Raw genomic sequence first — 23,168 nt, 5'->3', positions numbered from 1 at the left:
TTCAGTACGATGGCCCAATGACCGTTTTATTTATTGACCATTAATAACTGCTACAGTTTTAATACCAACAAGGTCGTGCAGTTAACAAACCCGAATGCAAGTCAATTGGTCCTTCACAAACCAAGTTCATGTGATTTTTGCCTGGAATAGATATCCCCTGAGGTGAAGTTTTATTTTAATGAAGATGCAGTTTAAACAGAAAATAGAGACTTTATCCCCTTATGGCCTGTTTAGCCTGCATTTATTCTCACAACTTCTCGACCTGAAAACCCGCTTACCCACCTGTTGCTCATCGCTCATTCCGCAGTTCCTGTAACTACAGGTTAGTCTACCACCCGTTCCAAAGATGACGAGGGAAGCTGCTGGATACACATATACTGAAATCCCCATTCCACCACTCCCTTCCCAGAATACAGTGCTGAATCTGCAAGAAAGGTGCAGACAAAAGATGTCCCAACCTATGACCCTATAACAGAGATTCAGTTCCAAGCTTATGAAGAACATTAAGCATGACCACTGCCTAGTACTTGAACGTGGCAGGTGGGATATATGCAAGTGGGGAGGAACGTGGAGGGTGGAATGGGGAGAGGAAGGGACCCAAATAAATACATGAAATTGAAACAAATACTATCACCTGGAAAGACCTCTGTTCCACTTGTTTCAACAGCTTCAACATCCAAAGAACTTTAATACAGGAGAAGGCATAAAAGTAAAAGTTCCACATTAAAAATTTTAACCAAATGAAAGCATATTAACAGAATTTGACATCATATTTTTCAAGTGCCAGTTCTTGTAATGTTAACAAAAAAGGGATACAGTTTCCAGCCCTTTCCAGTTTGGGACTTCTAAAAAATAAAATGATCCAGCAGTTCTGTATGGTTAATCTGCAGTGCAACACACCACTCCAAGAACAATTTGCATGAACTCCCAGGGCTGTGCCAACCAACTTTGCATTTTGGTAAGTAAAGTACAATATTACAAGAAACAATCCAACAGTTTAAAAATAAGTAACCAATTTAAATGTGCATATAGTTATTCTAGCAAAAAGATTTGCAAACATTTCATTTTGGGGCACATCACCGACAGCCCGGATACCCTCTTGTCCAACTAATATACAGGTAAGTTGACTTGTGAACATATTTTAAAGAGAACAGTTTCACATTTGATTCAATGCTGCAACCGCAAGTATTCTACACGAGAGGATCAGAAACCAGATCCTGCAGGTACACCGATCAGATGTGTACTAACTGATTTAACAACAAGTCAGTTGTCTCAGGATTAATCAATTAAAATGTTTTAAGTCAGTAGAATTGGCACAGCCCAACTCAATCCAGAAGTCCAGGCAAACATGACAATCACATTAAGACGATATTGAAGAAAAGCTTGTGACGTTGGCAGTCTTCTCAGTTTTCTGACTGCAGAAAGTACAACTGGAAGGCTCTCCGAGACATGGTGCTGTCTGGGAGACAATAGGTGGAAAACACAAAATTTCCCCCCGCAAACCTAGGAATGAGCATTTTTAAAACCAATGTACAACTGATATGCAATAAAATACATTTACAGTACCTCTTATGCATATGCAGCCAATATTGCGAGCATAGCTGATCATTTACACTAGTATATACTACATTCTGAACACCCTCTGAAGAGACACGTCAAATTTTGAAATTAAAAACGACCATTTTTTGTTTGAGGTGCTCCAAATAGTGACTTAGCCAAGAATAGACAAAACATATCAACTGTGGCAGATGAATTTGTTGCATGGTTTGCGTACAATTGCCCATGTAACAGAGCCTACAACTACCTGGTTAAGAAGCCAGTGGTGCAGCTGCCATACTGGCATGTCACTGGGTGTATTTAAATTTTTACCTACCGCTCCTCCCCACCCATCCCACCCCTCTCCCAATTTCCATTCATGTGCACAGGCTTTTTCTGTTGGGTGGAGATGCACAATCTCCTATAATAAAACATAGCCTTATGACACTGCTGCGTCAACAAGCCAACATATCAACTGTCAACCACAACAGTGAAATGATTCCTACCATCAGCCTCTTGAAATCATCAAAAACACACACAAAAAAAAACAGAAGTAGAACTGCCATGTGTTAACGGTGGAGTTTGTGAATATTTTAATCATCTTTACATGCAAATTGCATATTCTGGAAAAAAAAAACAAATAACAGCCACAGATCCAAGTGCATCGGGACTTTCCTCATCCTGGTTCCCTGTGCACCCACCACCTTCAGTCAAACACAATTTGGCAGAAACGATGCAAGTGTTATTGTGCCAGTGGCCATCTCTAATAAAAACAATGAAAATGTGTATTAATTTTAAAATGGAAACTCAAATTCAAATTTTGGAAGCAGGCTGATTCCCCAAAATGCCTTCTATTAATAGTTATGCTTCATCTTCACCTCTGGCCATGTCAGTTTTAACCAGCTCCTGAGGAGAGTCTTTGCAGTGCCAAGTGTATCACCACTGTTCCGTGCACTGCTAAGGTCAAAAAAACTATGCTCCCAGAAGACAGATGCCTCAGGTACTACTGGGAGAACAGCCCAAATCCTAGCCAACACTCAGAAGTGCTTTCACTATGACATCACTAAGTTTTTAAACTTGGTTTCTTAAATCAAATGATTAAAATACTATTTCAAAATAACAAAGGAACACAGAAATAAACATTTTACTAGAGAATTTCATTGCTTTAAACTATGCTGTGTACATGCTGAGAGCTCAAGGGACTCTACAATTTTTCACGTTCTGAAGGATCATAGTAACTTTGAACAACCTTCTAAATTTACAAAGTATGGCCTTGTACAATAGAAATGTGGAAAACATAGGTTTTTAATTTTACAGTTTGAAATCAAATTTGTGGAATGCAAAACTAAACTGCCCAGTGTCTGTATAGAAACACAGCATCTAATATTGTGCAATATGTCCGCCTCATTTTATAAAAGTGGCAGAATCATTTAGAAATCCCTGCTTTTATTTATACTCTCCAATGGCCATAGGAAATAGATTGTAACTTTTGTTTGAAACATCTCAAAGAAAACTGGACACAAAAATTGGCAGACATCCAGCACCCTTAGACAGAAGCTTGGATGAGACAGATTTCCATGATTTCTAAAAATGAATTGCTTTCCTTTTAAAATAAATACAATGCAGTTGACATCTTTCATTGATCTGGCTTTGAAAAAAAATCTTTTAAGTAAACAAAGGCTTGACGTGTCCGCTGTGGCAGGAAACCACTGGCTTTAGGTAGGAAGAGAGAGTCCTTTCTGCTCACTGGGTTTGGTAGCCTGCCATGCCAAATCCTGCTTGGTTGGTTATCACGCTGGGACTTTGACCTTGTGGAGGCTGAACTCCGTAGTTGGCACCCATCCAGGCGGCAGTGGATGGTGTCTGACTGCGAGAGAAAGGAGGAAACAAAACACTGCAGTGAGCCAACATTAAATGACTTGTTTGACACATTCAATAGAATCAAAACAGGACCACATATTTTCCAAACTTCAATGCTCTCAAAATAATTACAGAATGAATGATACTCGGGATGGAAGAGCAACATGTCAAATTCCATCTGGGTATTCTACAACCCGATGGTATGAACATTGATTTCTATAACTTACAATAATTTCTGGCCTCTCCCCTTTTCTTATTTTCTATTCCCCATTCCGATTCCCCTCTTACCCCTTTTCTTACTCTCACCTGCCCATCACCTCCCTCTGGTGCCCCCTTCCTTTCCTTCCCCCTGTGGTCCACTCTCCTATTAGACTTCTTCAGCCCTTTACCTCAGTGGTCCCCAACCTCTGGGCCGCGGACCAACATATTGCCACGAAGAATGCAGCAGTACAGCGGCAGCAAGAATGCCCCCGGCACATCTTTAAGAAAAAAGCAGAAATAAACAAGCTAATTAATTAGGTGCTGCCCAGCATGTAAATGAAAGCCCAGATCAGAGGCGATTGCCGATTGCGTCACCTCTGATCTGGGCCGACATTTACGTACCAGGCGGCACCTAATTAATTAGCTTGTTTATTTCGGCTTTTTTCTTAAAGATGTGCTGGGTGCGTTCCGGCCACCGCTGGACCCCTGCATTCTTTGTGGTAATGTGTCGGTCCGCAGCCCAGAAGTTGGGACCACTGCTTTACCTCATCCACCTATCAGCTCCCAGCTTATTACTTTATCCCCCTCCTCCACCTAGTCTCACCTAGCCAGCCCTCTTCCTCCACTTCTTATTCTGGCATCTTCCCCTTTCCTGTCCAGTCTGTTCATTCCTTTCTATAAATGCTGTCTGACCTGCTGATTTCCTCCAGCATTGTGTGTGTGTTGCCCATGATTTCCAGCATCTGCCAAATCTTGTGTTTATAATTCTAATAGATGATGTACCAAATTATTTGGTACAGAATCATTATGAAGTTGTTTCAGGACAAATATAAAGCCCAAAGTCTGTTTCAAATAATGATCACACTCAAACCACTGAAATAGCACTAGAAGAGATTTGTATGTACGTATTGCAAAATTTAGGAGTGTATTTGGGAGAGAGGAATTTTTTTAAAAAATCAGATGAACAGAAGAAATAGGAGCAGGAGTCGACCACCCGGCCCGTTGAGCCTGCTGCGTTATTCAGTAAGATTATGGCTGATCTGGCTATAAAAGTGAAATCATAGTATCTGAAATTGCTCTGTTTAATATGATCATAATGATTCTGTGCCTCAAATGCAATCTGTTTATCACCATATCCTACAATTTTCCCCCTGGTGTCTTAAAATATATCGCTGGTAACTAAATATACTTAACAACTGAACATCTAAAATGGCCTGTTATCAAGGACTCTGCAAAGATTTATAAAACTCTGCACAAAAGTTTTTTTCCCCACAAGTCCTAAATGCATGACCCTTATTCAAATTCCATGTTCTCTGGTCCTGGAGCTGAGGAAACTGCTTCCCATCAATTATTGGTCAATCCATTTCCAATTCTTCTGTCCTCAATGAAATAATATCTCACTTCTCTGGAAAGTACAGACGCAGCTTCCTCAGTGGGCGTCATACCTAAAAATCTTGTAAAACTGCCCGCACTGGTTGGACACATCTGTCACGGCATAACATTGGGGTACAGTACCAGTGGGTATGGGCCTGTCAGTGTTTAACACTGGGATACAGTACCAGTGGTGACTTGGCCTGTCACAGTACAACACTGGGCTACAGTACCAATGGGGAAAGGTCTGTCACCGTACAACTCTGGGGTACAGTAGGTCTCTTTGGAAAATATGTCTTTCTTTCCTTATTGACCTAACACGCTGAAGTGAGGTCTCACTATAATCCAGTATAATCTCAGCAATTATTGCAAGGAGGTTAGACTACAGCAGTAATGTCAAACCATTCACCTTTCCAATTGATTGTTGTACCCTCATACCTATTTTAAGTATATCCTGTTCCCTCTATAACAACTTTTTTCTAGATAAGGTCATGAAACACTACAGTAAAAGACAGACCCTTTGGCCCATCTGGTCTACTGTTATTCTACCTAGTCCCATTCGTTCAAATCTCTGCTTTTTAAAAAAAATTCTTCCTATCATCTTCCTGTCCAGTCAATTAGTCTGTCTAACTCTTTCCATACCATCACTTCTCTCAAGTGTTTCTCCTGTCGGGCTTCTTGTCAGCAGAAAACTTGGAGATTACATTCTTTTTACATCCAGGTCACTCGTCTAAATTGTGAACAGGTGAAAGCCCCATGCAGGCCTCCAATTAACCCATTCACGAAGAAAACACCAAACAGAATGAAAATACTTTGTTCTGTCCATAGTTCTGAAGACAAATACAGATTTTATTTACTCAGTTGCTGCTGTTCTAAAGGCTACCTTTGGTAAACACACAGCAGTCTCCAAACAACAGGAATTCTGCAGATGCTGGAAATTGAAGCAACACACACAAAAGTTGCTGGTGAACGCAGCAGGCCAGGCAGCATCTCTAGGAAGAGGTGCAGTTGACGTTTCAGGCCGAGACCCTTCGTCAGGATGAAGGGTCTCAGCCTGAAACGTCGACTGCACCTCTTCCTAGAGATGCTGCCTGGCCTGCTGCGTTCACCAGCAACTTTTATGTGTGTTGCAGTCTCCAAAGATAGGTACTCATACAGCTATCATTGTCATGTGGAAAACAGGCGCTCCACAAAATTCAACATCGATTTGAATTTGAAAACATCCAGCCAACTCCCATGAATCCTTTAGTAAATTATATGGAATGAGTTGCTAGATTAAAGGGTGGAGACAAGCACAACTATAGCATTTAAGAGACATTTGGACATGAAAATGGCATGGCAAGGAAAGGTTCAGTTATATGAACCAAAAGCAGACAAATGGTAGTATCCTGGTCAGCATAGATAATTTGGACCCAAAGGGCCCGTTTCCCTGTTGTACGACTCCAAATCTGTAAAATATTGTTGGCTAGCACATACTTCCCATCTATACAGAAGAAAATACATTCTCTTACTCCATTCTGAATCCTTGTTGATTCCAAGCTTGTCCATAAACTCCATACGGAGGCATTTGCCAGCCATTAGGCATATACTGCCCAAATTGTTGAGTATTTCCATACCACTGGCCAAACTGGCTCCAAGGTTGAGGGTAGCCCATTTGGTTTTGCTTAAAAAACAAACAGGAGGGGTTGAGAAATAGAGCAAGAATACATTTCAAAAACTTCACAGTATGTTTATAATAAAATTCTTGGAACATACATTTGGTTTCACAATATTGGCAGCTTTTGCTTTGTGTTAACAGTACAGATGAACAATTTTTCATCCCCCCCACCCAATATTAAACAGTTTACTGAACAATACTCATCATTCAAGTCAGTTCTGACTGAATCCCATCACAACTTGCCACTGAACCCAAACTTTAGAGTCTCACAAAATGCTGTACTTCATGACTATGAAAAGAATACACTGATTACAGTGATAATGAACAGTTTTACTCTCATGCTCTATACTTAAGATAGAGTAATCGCATTGCCTTCCTTCCCTTACTTATGCTTTTGTTCTGTTTTTAACACTTTCTGGATATTTTTATCCTGCCTAGATGAAAACCAAGCCAGTTGTTAATAGCTCAAAGCTCAAGCAATTGAACAGTCAGAACCTCTCTTTTTAATTTAAAAACATAACATGTTGATCAAGACTGCTGGCTAAAACAATGACAATTTAATGGAGAATATCACACTTAATGAAAGCAGAGTATTGAACTTGGTCAATTATTGTCACCCAAATTAGAAATATATTTAAACAGAAATCAGAAGCTGCTTTTCGAAAATATCAATTTGTCAGATATTAAATCTGCTTTAAAGAATAATCAGAGACAAAATTTTAACTCACTTGTTGAAATTGTCCCATTCCATCGGGTGTTTCCTTTCCCCAGTAACATTTGACAATGTGTCCTTCTATGGTAGTTCCATTGACTGAGACAATAGCATGCGCAGCACTTTCATGTGATGAAAAACTTAAACAAAACAATACAAAGTTAATACACTGACTTTAAATTGTCCATGCTGAAGATATCATAATGCATGGTTTACTCTGTTCGATACCGATGAGAATTGGTCTTTGGAACAGATTATAAAACTCCCACTCATTTCATCTATGTAACAATTTAATCCTAAAAGGGCAGTAGACTTTTTAGATTTAGATTCCTTTAAAATCAGAGTGTATACAATATACAACATGAAATTCGTACTCTTCACAGGCATCCGCGAAACAAGATACCCCATAGAATGAATGATAGAACACTGAAGCCCCAAAACACACCCCTTCACAGCAGCAAAAGCATCACCCCTCCTCCCCCACTCGTAAATTCTTGCAGTCAACATTTTCAAATTATTAAATGTATCTAAATTTACTTTGAAGCCTGCTAACATCATAAAATTACTTAGTTTCAGTTTGGAAATGCCTGAAATGATTCACTTTGGAAGGTCGAACTTGCAGGATACAGGGTTAATGGCAGGATTCTCAGCAGTGTGGAGGAACAGATCCCATAGATCAGTTCCCGCATAAATCAATAGGGTGATTAAGGCATATGGTATATTGACCTTCATTAGTCAGGGGACTGAGTTCAAGAGTCACAAGGTAATGTTGTAGCTCTATAAAACCCTGGTTAGATCACACTTGGAACACTGTGTTCAGTTCTGGTCAGCTTATTTCAGGAAGAATGTGGAAGCTTTAAGCCTGATTTATACTTGTGTGTACGGGCTACGCCGTAGGCCTGATTTATACTTCTACGTAGCCCCATGCTGTAGCAAGCATGCGTTGTTGTGTCTGCATTGCTCTGCAATTCACTGCCAAACTGCTAGTTGGCGGTGGGGTTTCTATGCCACTGTGTTGAGCTTCTTTGTGAGAGACATGGGCGAGGAAATGCATTTCAAATATTTTCAGATGTCGGCAAGTAGATTTGACGAATTGGTTCATCATCTCCAACCATTTATTTTGCACCACTGTACAGACATGGCGGAGAAAAGCAACTGAAAATGCGTAGGGGGAAATGCGATGCTACCAAGCGGACCAATCACAGTTGTTGCGGTCTGCGTCGCCAGGACGCACGAGTTACTTTTTTGGGGAGGTGCACGTCACCCTATGGCGTGGGGTACGCAGTACCTACGGTGTACAGGCTTTAAAGAGGGTGCAGAGGAGATCTACCAGGATGCTGCCTGGATTAAAGAGCATATCTTATGAGGATAGGTTGACTGAGCTAGGACTTTTCTCTTTGGAGCAAAGGTGGATGAAATGTGACAATAGAGATGTATATGTAAAGGGTTTCTTCTTTTATGTTACTGCTAACAAAATGGCTTCTTTGTTATGTTATAATTAAAATGGCTTTTCTGTAATAATAACTGTGATGTAAGGAGTTCTCTCTCTCTGCTTGTTTGGGTTATATTATTGATAAGAGGGAACAAACCAATTGAGATAGATGTTATTCTTTCTTGTGTGTCCGTAAGCTATTGTGTTTCGCAGGCTTTGGTGGGGAAGGCGCGATGGGGACAGAGAGAGGAGATGTGATGCTGTGACCCTGGGCAGCTGGACCAACCCTGAGCGGGAGTCTGAGGCCCAGGGTCTTCGGCGAGGAGAGGAGATGAAGACAGACTCCTGTGAGGTGTCTGGTCAACCACCATGGTTGGTTCCAGGCGGCGGGTCGAGGAGGTCGGAGAGGATCGAATGGCGGAAAGAAGACTCCGTTAATTGAGCTCCAACTGTTGTGCACGAAGTGGTTGAACTTTGATAAGTTTGGCGCCTTTTATTTTCCTTTTATATTTTATCTCTATTAATTACATAGTTCCAGCAAGATCTATAAAGTGTAATCATTTAATCGCATATGGTGTATTGTTTATTATTTTGCGGGGTGGGGCACATCACACAGCATCCACACAAACTTGATTACCCAGTTTGGCGGGGTCGAAGGCGGAAGCGAGCTGAGCAAGCCTGAGGCTTATCAGGAGGCTACATATATGATAAGTTGCGTAGATAGAGTGGACAGCCAGAGACATTTTCCCAGGAAGGAAATGGCTTCACATAGAGTGTAAGGTACGTGGAACTTGTTGCCAGGGGTGGTGGTAAAGGCAGATGCATTAGAGACATTTAAGAGGCTCTTAAATAGGCACATGGATGAAAGAAAGGTGGAGAGCTACGTAAATGGCTAGATCAATCTTAGTGTAGATTAAAAGGTTGGCACAACATTATGGACTGTAGAGCCTATCTTCTACAAAATGTGGGCATTAATTTGCTAAAACCATGAACACCACTAGCAGCATCAAAATATTGATTTCAAACTAGCACAGTGAATTACCAGGAGGCTGTTACATTTATCAACAACTAAGTCTAAACTGCTTCAATTTGTAATGAGGCTTAGAAACAGCTGGCAAATATGGGATTTACAATGTTTAACAGTTTTGGATCATTACTGTAGTTACATCAATAATATTTTCAAGAAAAAGATCTGGACGGAAAAGAATTTTTTAAAAATTCAAAACCGATTCCAGATACAAACAAAATATGACATTGGACACAGATGTGCACCTTGAAAAGCCAATGCTGCAGCATCAGTTCTCTTTGTCATATTGATGAACTTGACTGAAGATTGTAAATTAAACATTCCAATTTTCTCACTTTACAGCTATCCAAAATTTGTTCTCTCAAAGATGCTATCTGATGTAATGAATATTTTCAGTATTTTGCTTTTTATGCTGATTATTCAAGGACTGAACATACCGTACAAATGAATATCCTTTCTCAGGAAACACCCTAATTTCCATGATTTGTCCAAAGGGTGAAAATGTCTGACGCATGAGTTGCTCTAAATAAGAAAAAAATATTTTGAAAGTAAGGTTAACAGATTTCTTCAACAGTTTAAGAATTTATTGGATATTATACACTGGAAATAATTGTATCTCTATTTATCTATATACACCTATATCTATAATAAAAGCTATTGAAACTTTAATCAGTAAACAAAAACAGATGTGTGCGCCTTGAGGAAGAGGGCGCTGAAGGGTACTTAGGAAATTAAAAGGGTAAAGGAGACTAAGAAATATCTTTTACAGGTAAGATTAAAGAGAACCCCAAATTCTATGAGGAACAACAGAGTAGTCATGGTAAGAAGTATTAAATGAGCAACGTGTGTGTGTAGAGCCGTGAATTGTGGGCAATGTCCTAAATGAATACTTATCTGGGTTCACCAAGGAGAAGCACATGGAGGGACATGCTAATAATCTGGGGCAGCTCAGTATTAAGAAGGTGGAGCCATTAGTTTTTTTTGGAAGTAATAAACTCCCTAAAGTCGGATTATGAACTAAGAACTATCTCAAATAATTGATTATGAGAGGCACAGATAGGTTAGAAAAACAAAATCTTTTCAAATGGTAGGTTACCAAAACCAAAAGGGTACTAGTTTGAGATGAGAGGAAGGGGTTTTAAAGATGTTAAAGATGAGTGTTCTGTTTCTATATGCAAAGAGTGTTTAAAAGATAGTGGTGGAATCAGATGCAATCATTATGTTCAAGAAGCATTTAGACAGATGCTTATATAAGCAAATTATAGAAGAATAATAATACAGGCAAATAGAATTAGTATAGACAGGGAAAAAGTCAGCATGGACTTGGTGAGCCAGAAAGCCCATTTCAGTAGTGTACTGATGGTACCCTATAACAACTTGTGGTAGATGTAGCACTGGTGAGGCCTCACTAACAGAAGTGAGAGCTGTTTTGGGCCCCTTATCCAAGAAAGGACGTGCTGACACTGCAGAGAGATCAGAGGTGGTTTACTAGAATGATTCCAGGAATGAAAGGTTATCATATGAGGAATGTTTAATGGCTCTGGGCCTGTACTCACCAGAATTTAGAAGAATGAAGGTGTGGGGGTTCGATCTCATTAAAACCTATTGAATGCTGAAAGGCCTGTATAGAGTATATGTGGAAAGGATGTTTCCTATAGTGGGGGAGTCTCGGAGACTCGGAATAGAGGTGTGTCCATTTAGAACGGAGATATGGAGCAACTTCTTTAGCCAGAGGGTGGTGAATCTGGAATTTGTTGCCACAGGCAACTGTGGAGACCAGGTCATTGACTGTATTTAAGGCAGAGGTTGACAGGTTCTTGATTAATCAGCATGTAAGAGGTTATGGGGAGGAGTCAGGAGAATGGGGTCGAGAGGGAAATGGGGTCGAAAGGGAAATGGACTAGCCTTGATAAAATGGTAGAGCACACTCAATGAACAAAATGGCCCAATTCTGCCCCTCTTATGGTCTTGTGTGAAGAGAAGCAGAATTTCACTAAGTAGTTGTGCTTAGTGCTCTTAGTTTTATTCAATGGTATGCTGCTGAAGTGAGAGTGTTTTAATCTAGTGTAGAAAACACCACATCAAATATGAAAGTGTGTGATTATCACATTGGCCATTTTATTTTCTAGCTTTACCCACTCCTCTCCAAAAAGTACTGATCAGTCATCAGGATACAAACAGACATAGATATTTAAGATAATCACTGATAAATAGTGATTGACAACAGCAGCTTGTTAGCTTCAACTGTTAAATAGAAACCATGTACCACCTGCTTCAAATTTTACAGCAGATAGTGTAATTAATACATAACCTTGAATGAAGTGAGGGGGATAAATGGAGGATTTTTAATAACGAGGAAAAATACAATAAATTTCCAGATACACATCAATAAAAATTATAATTTCTCCACAAAGAGAATGCTATGTCACTCTGTAAGTATATTAAAAGCAAGAGAGTCGTTAGTGAAAGAGTTGATCTCTGTCAAAACCAAAAGGAGCAATATGTTTGTAGATCACAGATGTCAGACTCATTAGTCAATAACTTAGTTTTCTTTCTACTTCCTTTTTATATATTAGGTTACATTAACTGCTCTCCAACCTATTGCAACTGTTCCAGAATCCAAAGAATATGGGCAAGTGACCAACATATCTATTTCCTGGCTCACCTCCTGAAACACTGAGCTACAGGGTATCTTTAATCCCTTCTGTAATACAGATTTTAGTTTGCTTTAATTGGTCTCCCATTTCTTTGTTCCCAATTATTAATTCTAGCTTCTGACTAAAGACACCTACAGTGATCACTCAAGTTGAGTATGAAGTTCTAAGACATTGTGTATTAGTGGATCGTCAGGTGGCTGTAGAGGCCAACCCGGGATCCACATGTTCTGGAGCAGTGTGGGCAAGACACCTACCTAGATTTGCCTTCACTGATCTTTAGCTCTTCACAAAATATTAAAGCTGTTATGTTCTCGTTATTTTCTCCTTCCCAATTAATCCCTTTGTCCTTCTATGCAGAGCTCTAAACTGTTTCCAACCCTCAGGTTTTGCTGGCCTTGATCTAACACCTTCTCCAATTGCTTTTGAAATCCATGGTTAAACTACCTTTACTGTTGCACCACACAGGAATGAATAACCGTTACACATAATCTAGGTACCATTTAAATGATTGCCACTGACAACCCGTCAAGCAACATTCCCCAATCTATCACAGCCAGCTCATACCTCTCTATAGCTTCCTTCATTTAAATTCAGGACCCTAGTCTGAAAATCAGTTCTCTCACTCTCTAACTTCATAATGGATTTGTTAACAGTGGCTCTTCCCTCAAGGGATCCCACAAAACAAAATTGTTTATTAATATTTTTCATTACACACCAGTCAACAATGGTCCACACTCTTAGCCATTTCCTCAATATGTTAATTCAAAAGCGCACTGAATGCATTCTAGAAATTCCTCCTCCGCAGTATTAATGCTAATCTGGTTTTCCCAATATGCTGAACAAAATCACCCACAATTAGAATTGCATCCATCTCTAATTTCCTAATAAATACCATCACCTAACTGCAATTCCTTAGTTCCACCAGAAAAGATTCCGCAATAGGACTCACAGAGAAAATATTTTTCCTCGCTATTGTATCGGTCTGTTCTTTTACCTAGCATGCCATTCTAGCTCCCTTCCTTTTCTCACCCAATCTTGCTTGAATATCAAGTTTCCCTTCTGTTCAGTTCCCATCCATAGTCACCCTGCAGCATGTCCCTGTAATCACAATTATTTCACATCCATTCACATCTAGATCTGCAGTTAAATGATATACCTTACTGTGACTACTTGGCACATTAAGACACAATGCCTTCAGGCTTTCGCCTTTATCATTCCTGATAGTCTTAGCATTATCTTGAATAATGCCTCGAAAATCTGCCATCCATCATTAAGGAACTCCACCACCCAGGATGTGCGCTCCTCTCACTACTACTATCAGAAGCCCAAAGGCACAAACTCAACATTTTAAGAATAGCTTCTCTGCTCACCATTCAGATTTCTAAATGGTCCATGAACCTACGAACACCATCTCACTATTTTTGCTCTCCTTTTGCACTAACTTTTATACTTCTTATTGTAATATACAGCACATCTCATGTATTACACTGTACTCTTTCGTTCGTATGTACCCTGTTGTATGACGTGGGGATTCATGGTTTTTCTATGACCATGGCTGTTCTTGGCAAAATTTTCCACAGAAGTCGTTTGCCATCTTCTTCTGAGCAGTGTCTTTACAAGACAGGTGACCCTAGCTATTATCAATACTCTTCAGAGATTGTCTGCCTGGTGTCAGTGGTCTCATAACCAGACTTGTGATATGCACCAGCTGCTCGTACGATCATCCACCACCTGCTCCCATGGCTTCACGTGACCCTGATCGGGGGGATAAGCAGGTGCTACACCTTGCCCGAGGGTGACCTGCAGGCCAGCGGAGGGAAGGAGCACCTTACACCTCCTTTGGTAGAGACATATCCCCACCTCACCACCCAGTGTATTGCTGCATCACAACAACAAATTTCATGAGATAATCTGATTCTAATTCTATGTATTAAATCTTACCTGTAAGTCCAACAGCAATGCCACCACAATAAACGGTACAGTTGCTAGGACTAGATTGATTGACAACTTCTTCATAGGACAACTGTTTGGTATTTGCTGTAAAAGGGAAAACTGAACATTAAACGTCATATTCATACTACCCGAACTTCTTTTTATAAAAATTTGTTTCTTTGATAATCACAAAATAAGCTTTCAAACTTTTGAGGATGTGACTAAACACATTGATGAAGGTAGAGCAGCAGATGTAGTGTATATGGATTTCAGCAAGGCATTTGATAAGGTACCCCATGCAAGGCTTATTGAGAAAGTGAGGTGGCATGGGATCCAAGGGGACGTTGCTTTGTGGATCCAGAACTGGCTTGCCCAGAGAATGCAAAGAGTGGTTGTAGATGGGTCATAATCTGAAGGGAGGTCGGTGACCAGTGCGGTGCCTCAGAGATCTGTTCTGGGACCCTTACTCTTTGAGATTTTTATAAATGATCTGGATGAGGAAGTGGAGGGGTGGGTTAGTAAATTTGCTGATAACACAAAGGTTGGGGTTGTTGTTGTTGTGGATAGTGTAGAGGGCTGTCAGAGGTTGCAGCGGGACATTGATAGGATGCAAAACTGGGCTGAGAAGTGGCAGATGGAGTTCAACCCAAAAAAGTTTGAAGTGGTTCATTTTGGCAAGTCAAATATGATGGCAGAATATAGTATTAACGGTAAGACTCTTGGCAGTGTGGAGGATCAGAGGGATCTTGGGGTCCGAGTCCATAGGACACTGAAAGCACCTGCGCAGGTTGACTCTGTGGTTAAGGCAGCATACGGTGTATTGGCCTTCATCAAATGTGGAACTGAATTTAGGAGCTGAGAGGTAATGTTGCAGCTATATAGGACCCTGGTCAGACTCCACTCGGATACTGTGCTCAGTTCTGGTTGCCTCACTACAGGAAGGATGTGGAAACCATAGAAAGGGTGCAGAGGAGATTTACAGGCATGTTGCCTGGATTGGGGAACATGCCATATGAAAACAGGTTGAGTGAACTCGGCCTTTTCCCCCTGGAGTGACGGAGGATGAGAGGTGACCTGATAGAGGTGTATAAGATGATGAGAGGCACTGATCATGTGGATAGTCAGAGGCTTTTTCCCAGGGCTGAAATGGCTGCCACAAGAGGGCACAGGTTTAAGGTGCTTGGGAGTAGGTACAGAGGAGAGGTCAGGGGTAAGTTAGTTGTTTTTTTTTGTGTGTTTTTTTAAAACTCAGAGAGTGCTGAGTGCATGGAATGGGCTGCTGGCAACGGTGGTGGAGGCAGAAACGATAGGGTCTTTTAAGAGACTTTTGGATAGGTACATGAAGCTTAGAAAATTAGAGGGCTATGGGTAACCCTAGTAATTTCTAAGGTAAGGCCATGTTTGGCACAACTTTGTGGGCCGAAGGGCCTGTATTGTGCTGTAGGTTTTCAATGTTCTATGTTTTTTTCTAAAATGACAATTCAAATTTCCACATATTTCACAATCCAAGAAATGCTCTTAAACAAATCAACAAAATAATCCATCATTAAGGACCCCCATCACCCAGGACATGGTCTCTTCTCATTGTTACTATCAGGGAGGAGGTACAGAAGCCTGAAGGCGCACACACTGATTCAGGAACAGCTTCTTCCTCTCTGGCATCCGATTTCTGAATGTATATTGAACCCATGAACACCTTAATACTTTTTTTAAAAATTTCTTTTTGCACTAAATTTATAAATATATACAAAACTGTGAATTATAGTATATTTACTGTAATTCCATTATTTCCTCTATTTATTATGTATTGCATTGTACTGCTGCCACAAAGTTAACAATCTCATAACGTATGCCAGTGATATTAAAGCTGATTCTGATCCACAGAGCAAAACTGCCAGTCATACTACATCATGTTTATGAGGATCTTTCATTACAAGGTATACATTTGTACTGTTTAAACATAGCAAATACCACTTCCTTTTAGGTTATTTTCTGTACTTACGTTCTGATGTACTCTTTGGTGCAGGTGGCTTCCGGGTTGCCCAGTTTGTTCGGATCTGTCTTCCTCCAAGCCACTGCCCACCCATCTGCTGAATGGCATTCTCAGCATCCTGACAAGTGAAAGTAAAATGGAAGCAAACCCTCAATAAATAGACAAAACCACCAAAATACATACCAACAAAATTAGAAAAGATAATGGGCTTTCAGTAAACACTTGCAGTAAATCTGACAAGTGACTGCAACTCAAGTTCCTTTACTTCCTTGAAGATAAATTTCTCAATTCTGGATTGAACTTGAGATAGGCACACATGGATTTCACCTTCAACTGAAATAAGACTTTCTATTCTTGTACTTGATGCTTATTAAACAAGAAAAAGCTTGCTCACATTTGTAAGAAATTGAAAACTGTAGCAAAATGTTCATTACTTTCCTATGAATGACAGGGTACTCTTCTTTCACAGAAATCCAGAACTTGTCCAGGATGATGAGGTCAGTAAATCTCATCTCGAGTGCGTGATCAGAGTGCAGCTCCCAAAGTTCTTCCTCTTCTCTTAAAGTCAAGTTCTCAGGCTGAGCAGAAGATTCAGAGAAAGGGTCCCTCACCCAGTAATATACTTGTGTTGAAAGGGAGGAAAAATATTGTCCAATTTTGATCTGCAGTTTTTGCAGGTGGTTTTCAATAAGACTCAAGACTTTCTGATATCCTTCCTCATTCTCAAGCCCAAGCAGCAGTGGAAACATTTCAAGATTTCCTTTTGCAACATAATTTTTCCAAAGATCAGTTTCCTTTTAAATCCAGAAATCTTGTCACTTGAATTCAAAACATTTTCTCCAGGGCTTTGCAGAGACTCGTTCAATTGGTTCATATGATAAAAATGTCTTTTAAATACTTATACTTTATTGTCGCCAAACAATTGATACTAGAACGTACAATCATCACAGCGATATTTGATTCTGCAATAGTTTCTGTAGCCATTCTTCATCTTCAAAGCACGCAGCAAAATCTGGCCAACTATATTCTTGAAAGTACTCCTGCATTTCACCTTGCAGCTCAAACACCCTCTTGAGAACTGTTCCTCTGCCAAGCCACCGGACTTCTGTATATAGCAGGAGATTGGTGTCCTCTTTGTCCAGGTTTTCACAGCTGCTTTTTTAAAACATTCTCCAGTGAACTGGCCTTAAAGCTACTAAATAACTTGCCTCCTGAGTCTTTTTAATGACTGTGACTTTATTTTCAAAAGCTTTAATCTGTTTGTTTTGAGACTCCAATGGTCATTTAAAATAATAAGCACTCTTATGTGTCATATGGCTGTGATTTGTAGTTAAGTGTCTTTTCAATTTTGCTGGAGCCATTACTACATTTGTAAGTTGTTTGCCACAGACTAGACACAATGGAATAGGATAGCTTGGATCACCAGTCCATGTAAAACCTATTGATAAGTGGCTCTCACTGTAAAGACAGACTTCCTTTGTGTCCATTGTTGCACTAGTGCAGTGAAATGACTCTGAAGATTGTAATTCTTCATCATTAACCTTATCAGAATTGACTGTCGGCCTAGGCCTAGAGTCCTCCTCTTCCATCTCACACCTCCTTTTCAAAAATTGCCACACTGGACTGTCTTTAGAATAAAAATTTTTTTCCAATTTTCTACTACACTGGTAGTTTTTTCACTCCCACAAGTCAGTCAGCAGCGCACAAGGGGAAGTTAAGGGAGGTAGGTCGGGAAGGAGAGGCCCGACGTCACAGCCCAAGTTGGGCGCGTCCATACAATGCTCAGAAAACACTTCACGCTTCTGATCAGCCTAGTATCCTCCCCTCTGTGCAATACAGCCCTCACCACCAGCCTAGCGTTTTCCCCTCTGCAATATAGCGCTCACCACCAGCCTAGTGTTTACTCCTCTGCAATATAGCGCTCACCACCAGCCTAGTGTTTACTCCTCTGCAATACAGCCCTCATCACCAGCCTAGTGTTTACTCCTCTGCAATACAGCGCTCACCACCAGCCTAGCATTTTCCCCTCTGTGCAATACAGCGCTCACCACCAGCCTAGCATTTTCCCCTCTGTGCAATACAGCGCTCAACACCAGCCTAGCGTTTTCCCCTCTGTGCAACACAGCGCTCAACACCAGCCTAGCGTTTTCCCCTCTGTGCAATACAGCACTCACCACCAGCCTAGCATTTTCCCCTCTGTGCAATACAGCGCTCAACACCAGCCTAGCGTTTTCCCCTCTGTGCAATACAGCGCTCAACACCAGCCTAGCGTTTTCCCCTCTGTGCAATACAGTGCTCACCACCAGCCTAGTGTTTATTCCTCTGCAATGCAGCACTCACTAATTATCAACATCTTCCCCTACCTCACGTCAAAAACTGAGAATAACTTAACCAAATTAACATGGTCCTACTGCACACTGCCATACTGGACTGAGACTTCTAATGAGATCGCTGATGGGGCTGCTCAGTCACTGCCCACCACTGCGAGCGCTAGCATAGAGTGTTACATGAAGTTCAAAAAACTATGTTTATTTTTCTTTAATCATAATCTCTCGCGGAACTCCTAGAAACCTCTCATGGAACCCTAGGGTTCTGCAGAACCCCGGCTGAGACACCCTGCTGTAGAGTGTAGCAATGACCGTTAACCTAAACCAAATGATATTATCAGACCTTTCTACTTTGGGAACATTTCCTTTCACTACTTGATTACAGACATTGAAAGGGAGCTAATGAAAGTAAGATCAAAGAGTTAAGGGGACTTTATAAGAGTGAAAATAACTCTGCCATGGATGGTCCCAAACCCAGGCTGCGAAAGCAGGCGGGTTGGACAGGGATCTAGCAACCAAATCCCGTAAAAACCTAGGGCTACAGAAACACCAACAGAAGCTCCAAAGACCTCATCCCTAGGAGAGGAAGGATCTACACCTGGGAACAACTTGAAAGACTAGCCCAGGATAGCGGACTCTGGTGAGCTGCTGTCAGTGGCCTATTCCCCGGTAAGGGTGATAAGCTTAAGAAAGAGGTGAAAATAGTAAGAGCTTAGGCAAGACTATCACAGTGTTGCCTGAAAATGCTAAAGATCCTGCCAAAGGAGTCAAATATGTGATGTTAAAAACATACACAATTGGAGAGGGGTGAATAACAACAGCCCACTATAAACAAAAAGAATCTGCAAGGAATAACAATCACAGTTTGTATGAGTCTTTACCACTGTTCTTAAGGATTTCTTTAGTCACAATCAGACATACAAGTTTTTGTTATTTTCTTACATACATGAAGTATTGGAATTGTGAAAGCGTTATTCAGATGACAAGTTAATCAGTTTAATTAAAAATTTGCCAAATATGATGCTCCCATACTTACCCACTTATTATAGAAGGATACAAAGCCATACCCTTTGGATTTTCCAGTTGCCAAATCTTTAACCACTCTAGCATCACTAAAAATATAAATAGACAAGGCATAATGAATAAATACATTTCTTGTTGGAATAACTTTACCGTAGAGAATAAAAGACAGGAACCACACACACAAAATGCTTATTGTCAAGACATCACATCTCACCTTGATAAAGGGACCACTTAATGCAAGAGCGCCATATTCTACAAAGCACCTTTCCTCCTTTCCACTATAAAATGTACTACATCTCCCACTGCTAGTTTTACTACATCTTGACTTTCTAATTCAGTTATTACAGCAGTTAACTTTAACGTGGTAAACATGCAAACTGTGGCTCAGCTGGCTAATGTACTTACAGAAGTTTATTTTAGTTTTTATTTTTAAAAAACTATTCAAATAGTTTGTAAGTTCATTCATTAAAAAAAAAAGTTAAAATGTCTGATAGGCATGGTCAAAGCAGCTATTCCTAGTTGTATAAATAACCAGGCCAAATCAAAAAAGAAAAAAAACCAGTTGAGATTGCAAAATTAATTGAATGGCTTTCCTTAACCATGCACATTACACAGTACTTGTTGCCAACAAGTTTTCTACCTATTCTTAAAAATACAGCATATGAAATAGAAAAGACTAGAAAAATAAAAAATAGGAATTAAAAGGCATACATCGCCTGTTAACAATTCTTTTAGTTTCTCGGTAGGGTGAATTCGTTACCCCCTTTTTGGACTGTGGGCAGCTGTAAATTTTGAGAAATTGAGATTTTCAGAAACGGTTGCAATATTCAGAGAAAACTAATAAGACACTGTACTTCCAAAAGTGTTAACAGAACTACGCAGACTAGCATAAATATATGAAAAGTGCATTATATACAGACAGGATCAGATCACTAAAGAATTGATCATGAACTATTTTAAGCAAAATTGAGAAAAAACCAAAGTCAATTATCTGTTTACAAAGAGAAAAGGAAATAAGAAAACTACAACTGAGTGAACGATTATCCACTGTGACAGTCCCTTGCTGTTAGCCATGGAAATCCTGTCCATTCTTCAGAGACATTCTGTAAAATAACCAGAGCCCTATTATTTGAAATTGATTCAGAATCCATCTATGGTGTATCTTCTTTTCTCTTTCCCAATTATTGGTAATTATGTGGAAGTCCAGATAAAATGCTTCTCAGGCAATTTGTTAACTCGAGAATAATTTTGCAAAATGCTTTTTTTAAAAAAAAAAGTAAGGTCTATTGCTAGTATGAATAAATTGCTTTTTTACCTTCAGGTTGGAAAGCTTTGGTAACATCTATGACATGCTTCTGTATAAAATGCATTTGGAGTCCATGTTTAACGTGAGATTACCATGCAACCGCACGTGAAAATACCAACTCTGTGTGGATCAAGAGTAGAGGACACAAACTGTCTGTGAGGATGTGTTGTTTAATCTCGTACCAGTATCTTGTCTTCACTGCGCCATCACTTTAAACCTAACACCTGACTTGTTTTTGTTGGCCCACATAGACTGGATTTTGTCCTTCATCTAAAAGAAACCCACATCATCAGCACCAATACTTTAAGTTAAAGGAAGCTGTGAAGTAATGACCAAGTTGCAATAAATGTAATCTGAGAAAACTAAGAATTGTATATTCAATATATTCAAATCATTTCACAGTTACATTTCCAACACCATCATAATCCCCAAACAAAAGAGAAGCACGCTTGGTCTCCTCCCAAGTCTCTCAACCTATCTTACAGAAGGTACTTACTGATGACGAGGGAGATCTCCATTCAAACCAGAATATTTCCCATTTCTGCTTGATATTCAAACATCTTGCTAGGTTTAGAAACTCACCACCTCATTGGTTATTGATGGCAGAAACCCACATATTAAGCTACACAGGGTGTCAAATACACTCCTGTAACCTCAAAAATTAATTTGCATTAGTAACTGAAGAAAAGCACTCAAAGCTGTGAACTGGTTTTATAAATCATCTGAACACCATCATTTCACACCATAACCTCTTGGTTTGTAATTGCTGGTGATAAGCTTTTTTTTTGGGTCAAAAACATAACCAGAAAACTTGCTTGATAGTTTTATTTATCAACATCAAAAGCTGACGTTGGAAAGCCTACGAGAGGCTAAAACTAACCAACAGCAACTTTGCCAACAGGTTTTATTACTGCAAAAGTACTGTTTGCTGCTGCTGGACCACATCCATGTAGGCCAACAAATGTAACATCTCAAGCTCAAATGGATGAATGTTTAACATTATAAAAGTCAGATTGAATCCAAGACTGTAATGCTGCTCTAGATGTTAATATAGTATTAAAAAGAATCAATAACCTGTACCTTCTACATGGAACAGACGGGCAGCATTCTGCAAACACACTGAAGTGAAGGACAACCGAGAGGAATGCATTAAAATTCCTAGAGCCCTTTTGAGTATTGGAAGATTATTTCAATCATCAAATTACACACCCTTTGCGAGAACACCTTCAAAATATTCAACACAAACATACATAGATTACTTTTTTGTTTCAATGCAGAAATGCTTCTGCAGTCTTCCAAAGGAAAGAAGAGTTAGTTTAATATTTGAGGTTAAGGTAAGCTTTGTGAGAAAGCTAGGTGATAGCCCTCTCCAACATTTTTTTTTAAAAAGACCTTATGCAATAATATTTGCTTCTCCACTTCAGACATTGAAGATCTTCTATTGTTTGCATACACTGAACACAGAAGATTGCAAAGTTCTGTAGTGATGTTAGTCTCTGCATCATGCACTGACAATTGTACATAATCAAAGGGTGACATAGCCCATGAAGATTTAAATACCAGAAGATCACTTCAATGTCTATATCACTGCAACTCAACACAATGCTAATGGCCCAGCTACAACTGATATTTTACAATCACAAAACCCAAACCAAACTGACTAAAATTCTAGTTTCTGGTTTCAATGGAACCAAATGTTTCCCTGAGATAAATGCACTTTAACTGGTCTGAATTAATGGCTAAGTTTCACGATTTATAGGAGTATAGGAATAGAATGAGGTGGAGGATAAATGCGTGGCTGAGGGATTGGAGCAGGGGGCAAGGGTTCAGATTTTTGGATCATTGGGACCTCTTTTGGGGCAGGTGTGATCTGTACAAAAAGGACGGGTTGTACTTGAATCCCAGAGGGACCAATATCCTAGCGGGGAGGTTTGCTAAGGCTATTGGGGAGTTTAAACTAGAATTGCTGGGGGGTGGGAACCGAACTGTAGTGACGGAGGAAAGGGAGCTTGGCTCACAAATAGAGAAAGCTTGGAGACAGTGCAAAAGGGAGGATAGGCAGGTGATAGAAAAGGGAAGCATTCAGACCAATGGTTTAAGATGTGTCTATTTTAATGCGAGGAGTATTATGAAC

At 40.0% G+C, this 23,168-nt stretch overlaps 1 protein-coding gene and 1 long non-coding RNA gene across 2 annotated transcripts in view; one reads left to right on the top strand and one right to left on the bottom strand.

Moving 5' to 3' along the window:
- The window catches only part of LOC140201928 (cytotoxic granule associated RNA binding protein TIA1-like), a 63,664-nt gene continuing 40,496 nt past the window's right edge, over nucleotides 1-23,168 (bottom strand). Inside the window, exons 6-12 of the mRNA XM_072266742.1 lie at nucleotides 19,742-19,817; nucleotides 16,388-16,496; nucleotides 14,395-14,490; nucleotides 10,234-10,318; nucleotides 7,354-7,477; nucleotides 6,480-6,631; nucleotides 1-3,403 (exon numbers count right to left, since the gene is read on the bottom strand). Of these exons, the coding sequence (XP_072122843.1) occupies nucleotides 3,280-3,403; nucleotides 6,480-6,631; nucleotides 7,354-7,477; nucleotides 10,234-10,318; nucleotides 14,395-14,490; nucleotides 16,388-16,496; nucleotides 19,742-19,817 (766 nt within the window). The 3' untranslated portion in view covers nucleotides 1-3,279. The remainder of the gene's footprint in view (nucleotides 3,404-6,479; nucleotides 6,632-7,353; nucleotides 7,478-10,233; nucleotides 10,319-14,394; nucleotides 14,491-16,387; nucleotides 16,497-19,741; nucleotides 19,818-23,168) is intronic.
- On the top strand, nucleotides 9,413-21,459 carry LOC140201929 (uncharacterized). The gene is made up of 3 exons (XR_011886990.1): nucleotides 9,413-9,549; nucleotides 16,848-16,875; nucleotides 21,050-21,459. It is a non-coding gene; the product is annotated as an uncharacterized lncRNA (long non-coding RNA).

Source organism: Mobula birostris, chromosome 8 (assembly GCF_030028105.1).
Source record: "Mobula birostris isolate sMobBir1 chromosome 8, sMobBir1.hap1, whole genome shotgun sequence".
In the NCBI taxonomy this organism is placed as follows: domain Eukaryota; kingdom Metazoa; phylum Chordata; class Chondrichthyes; order Myliobatiformes; family Myliobatidae; genus Mobula; species Mobula birostris.
This window is presented reverse-complemented; position numbering and strand designations above follow the sequence as displayed.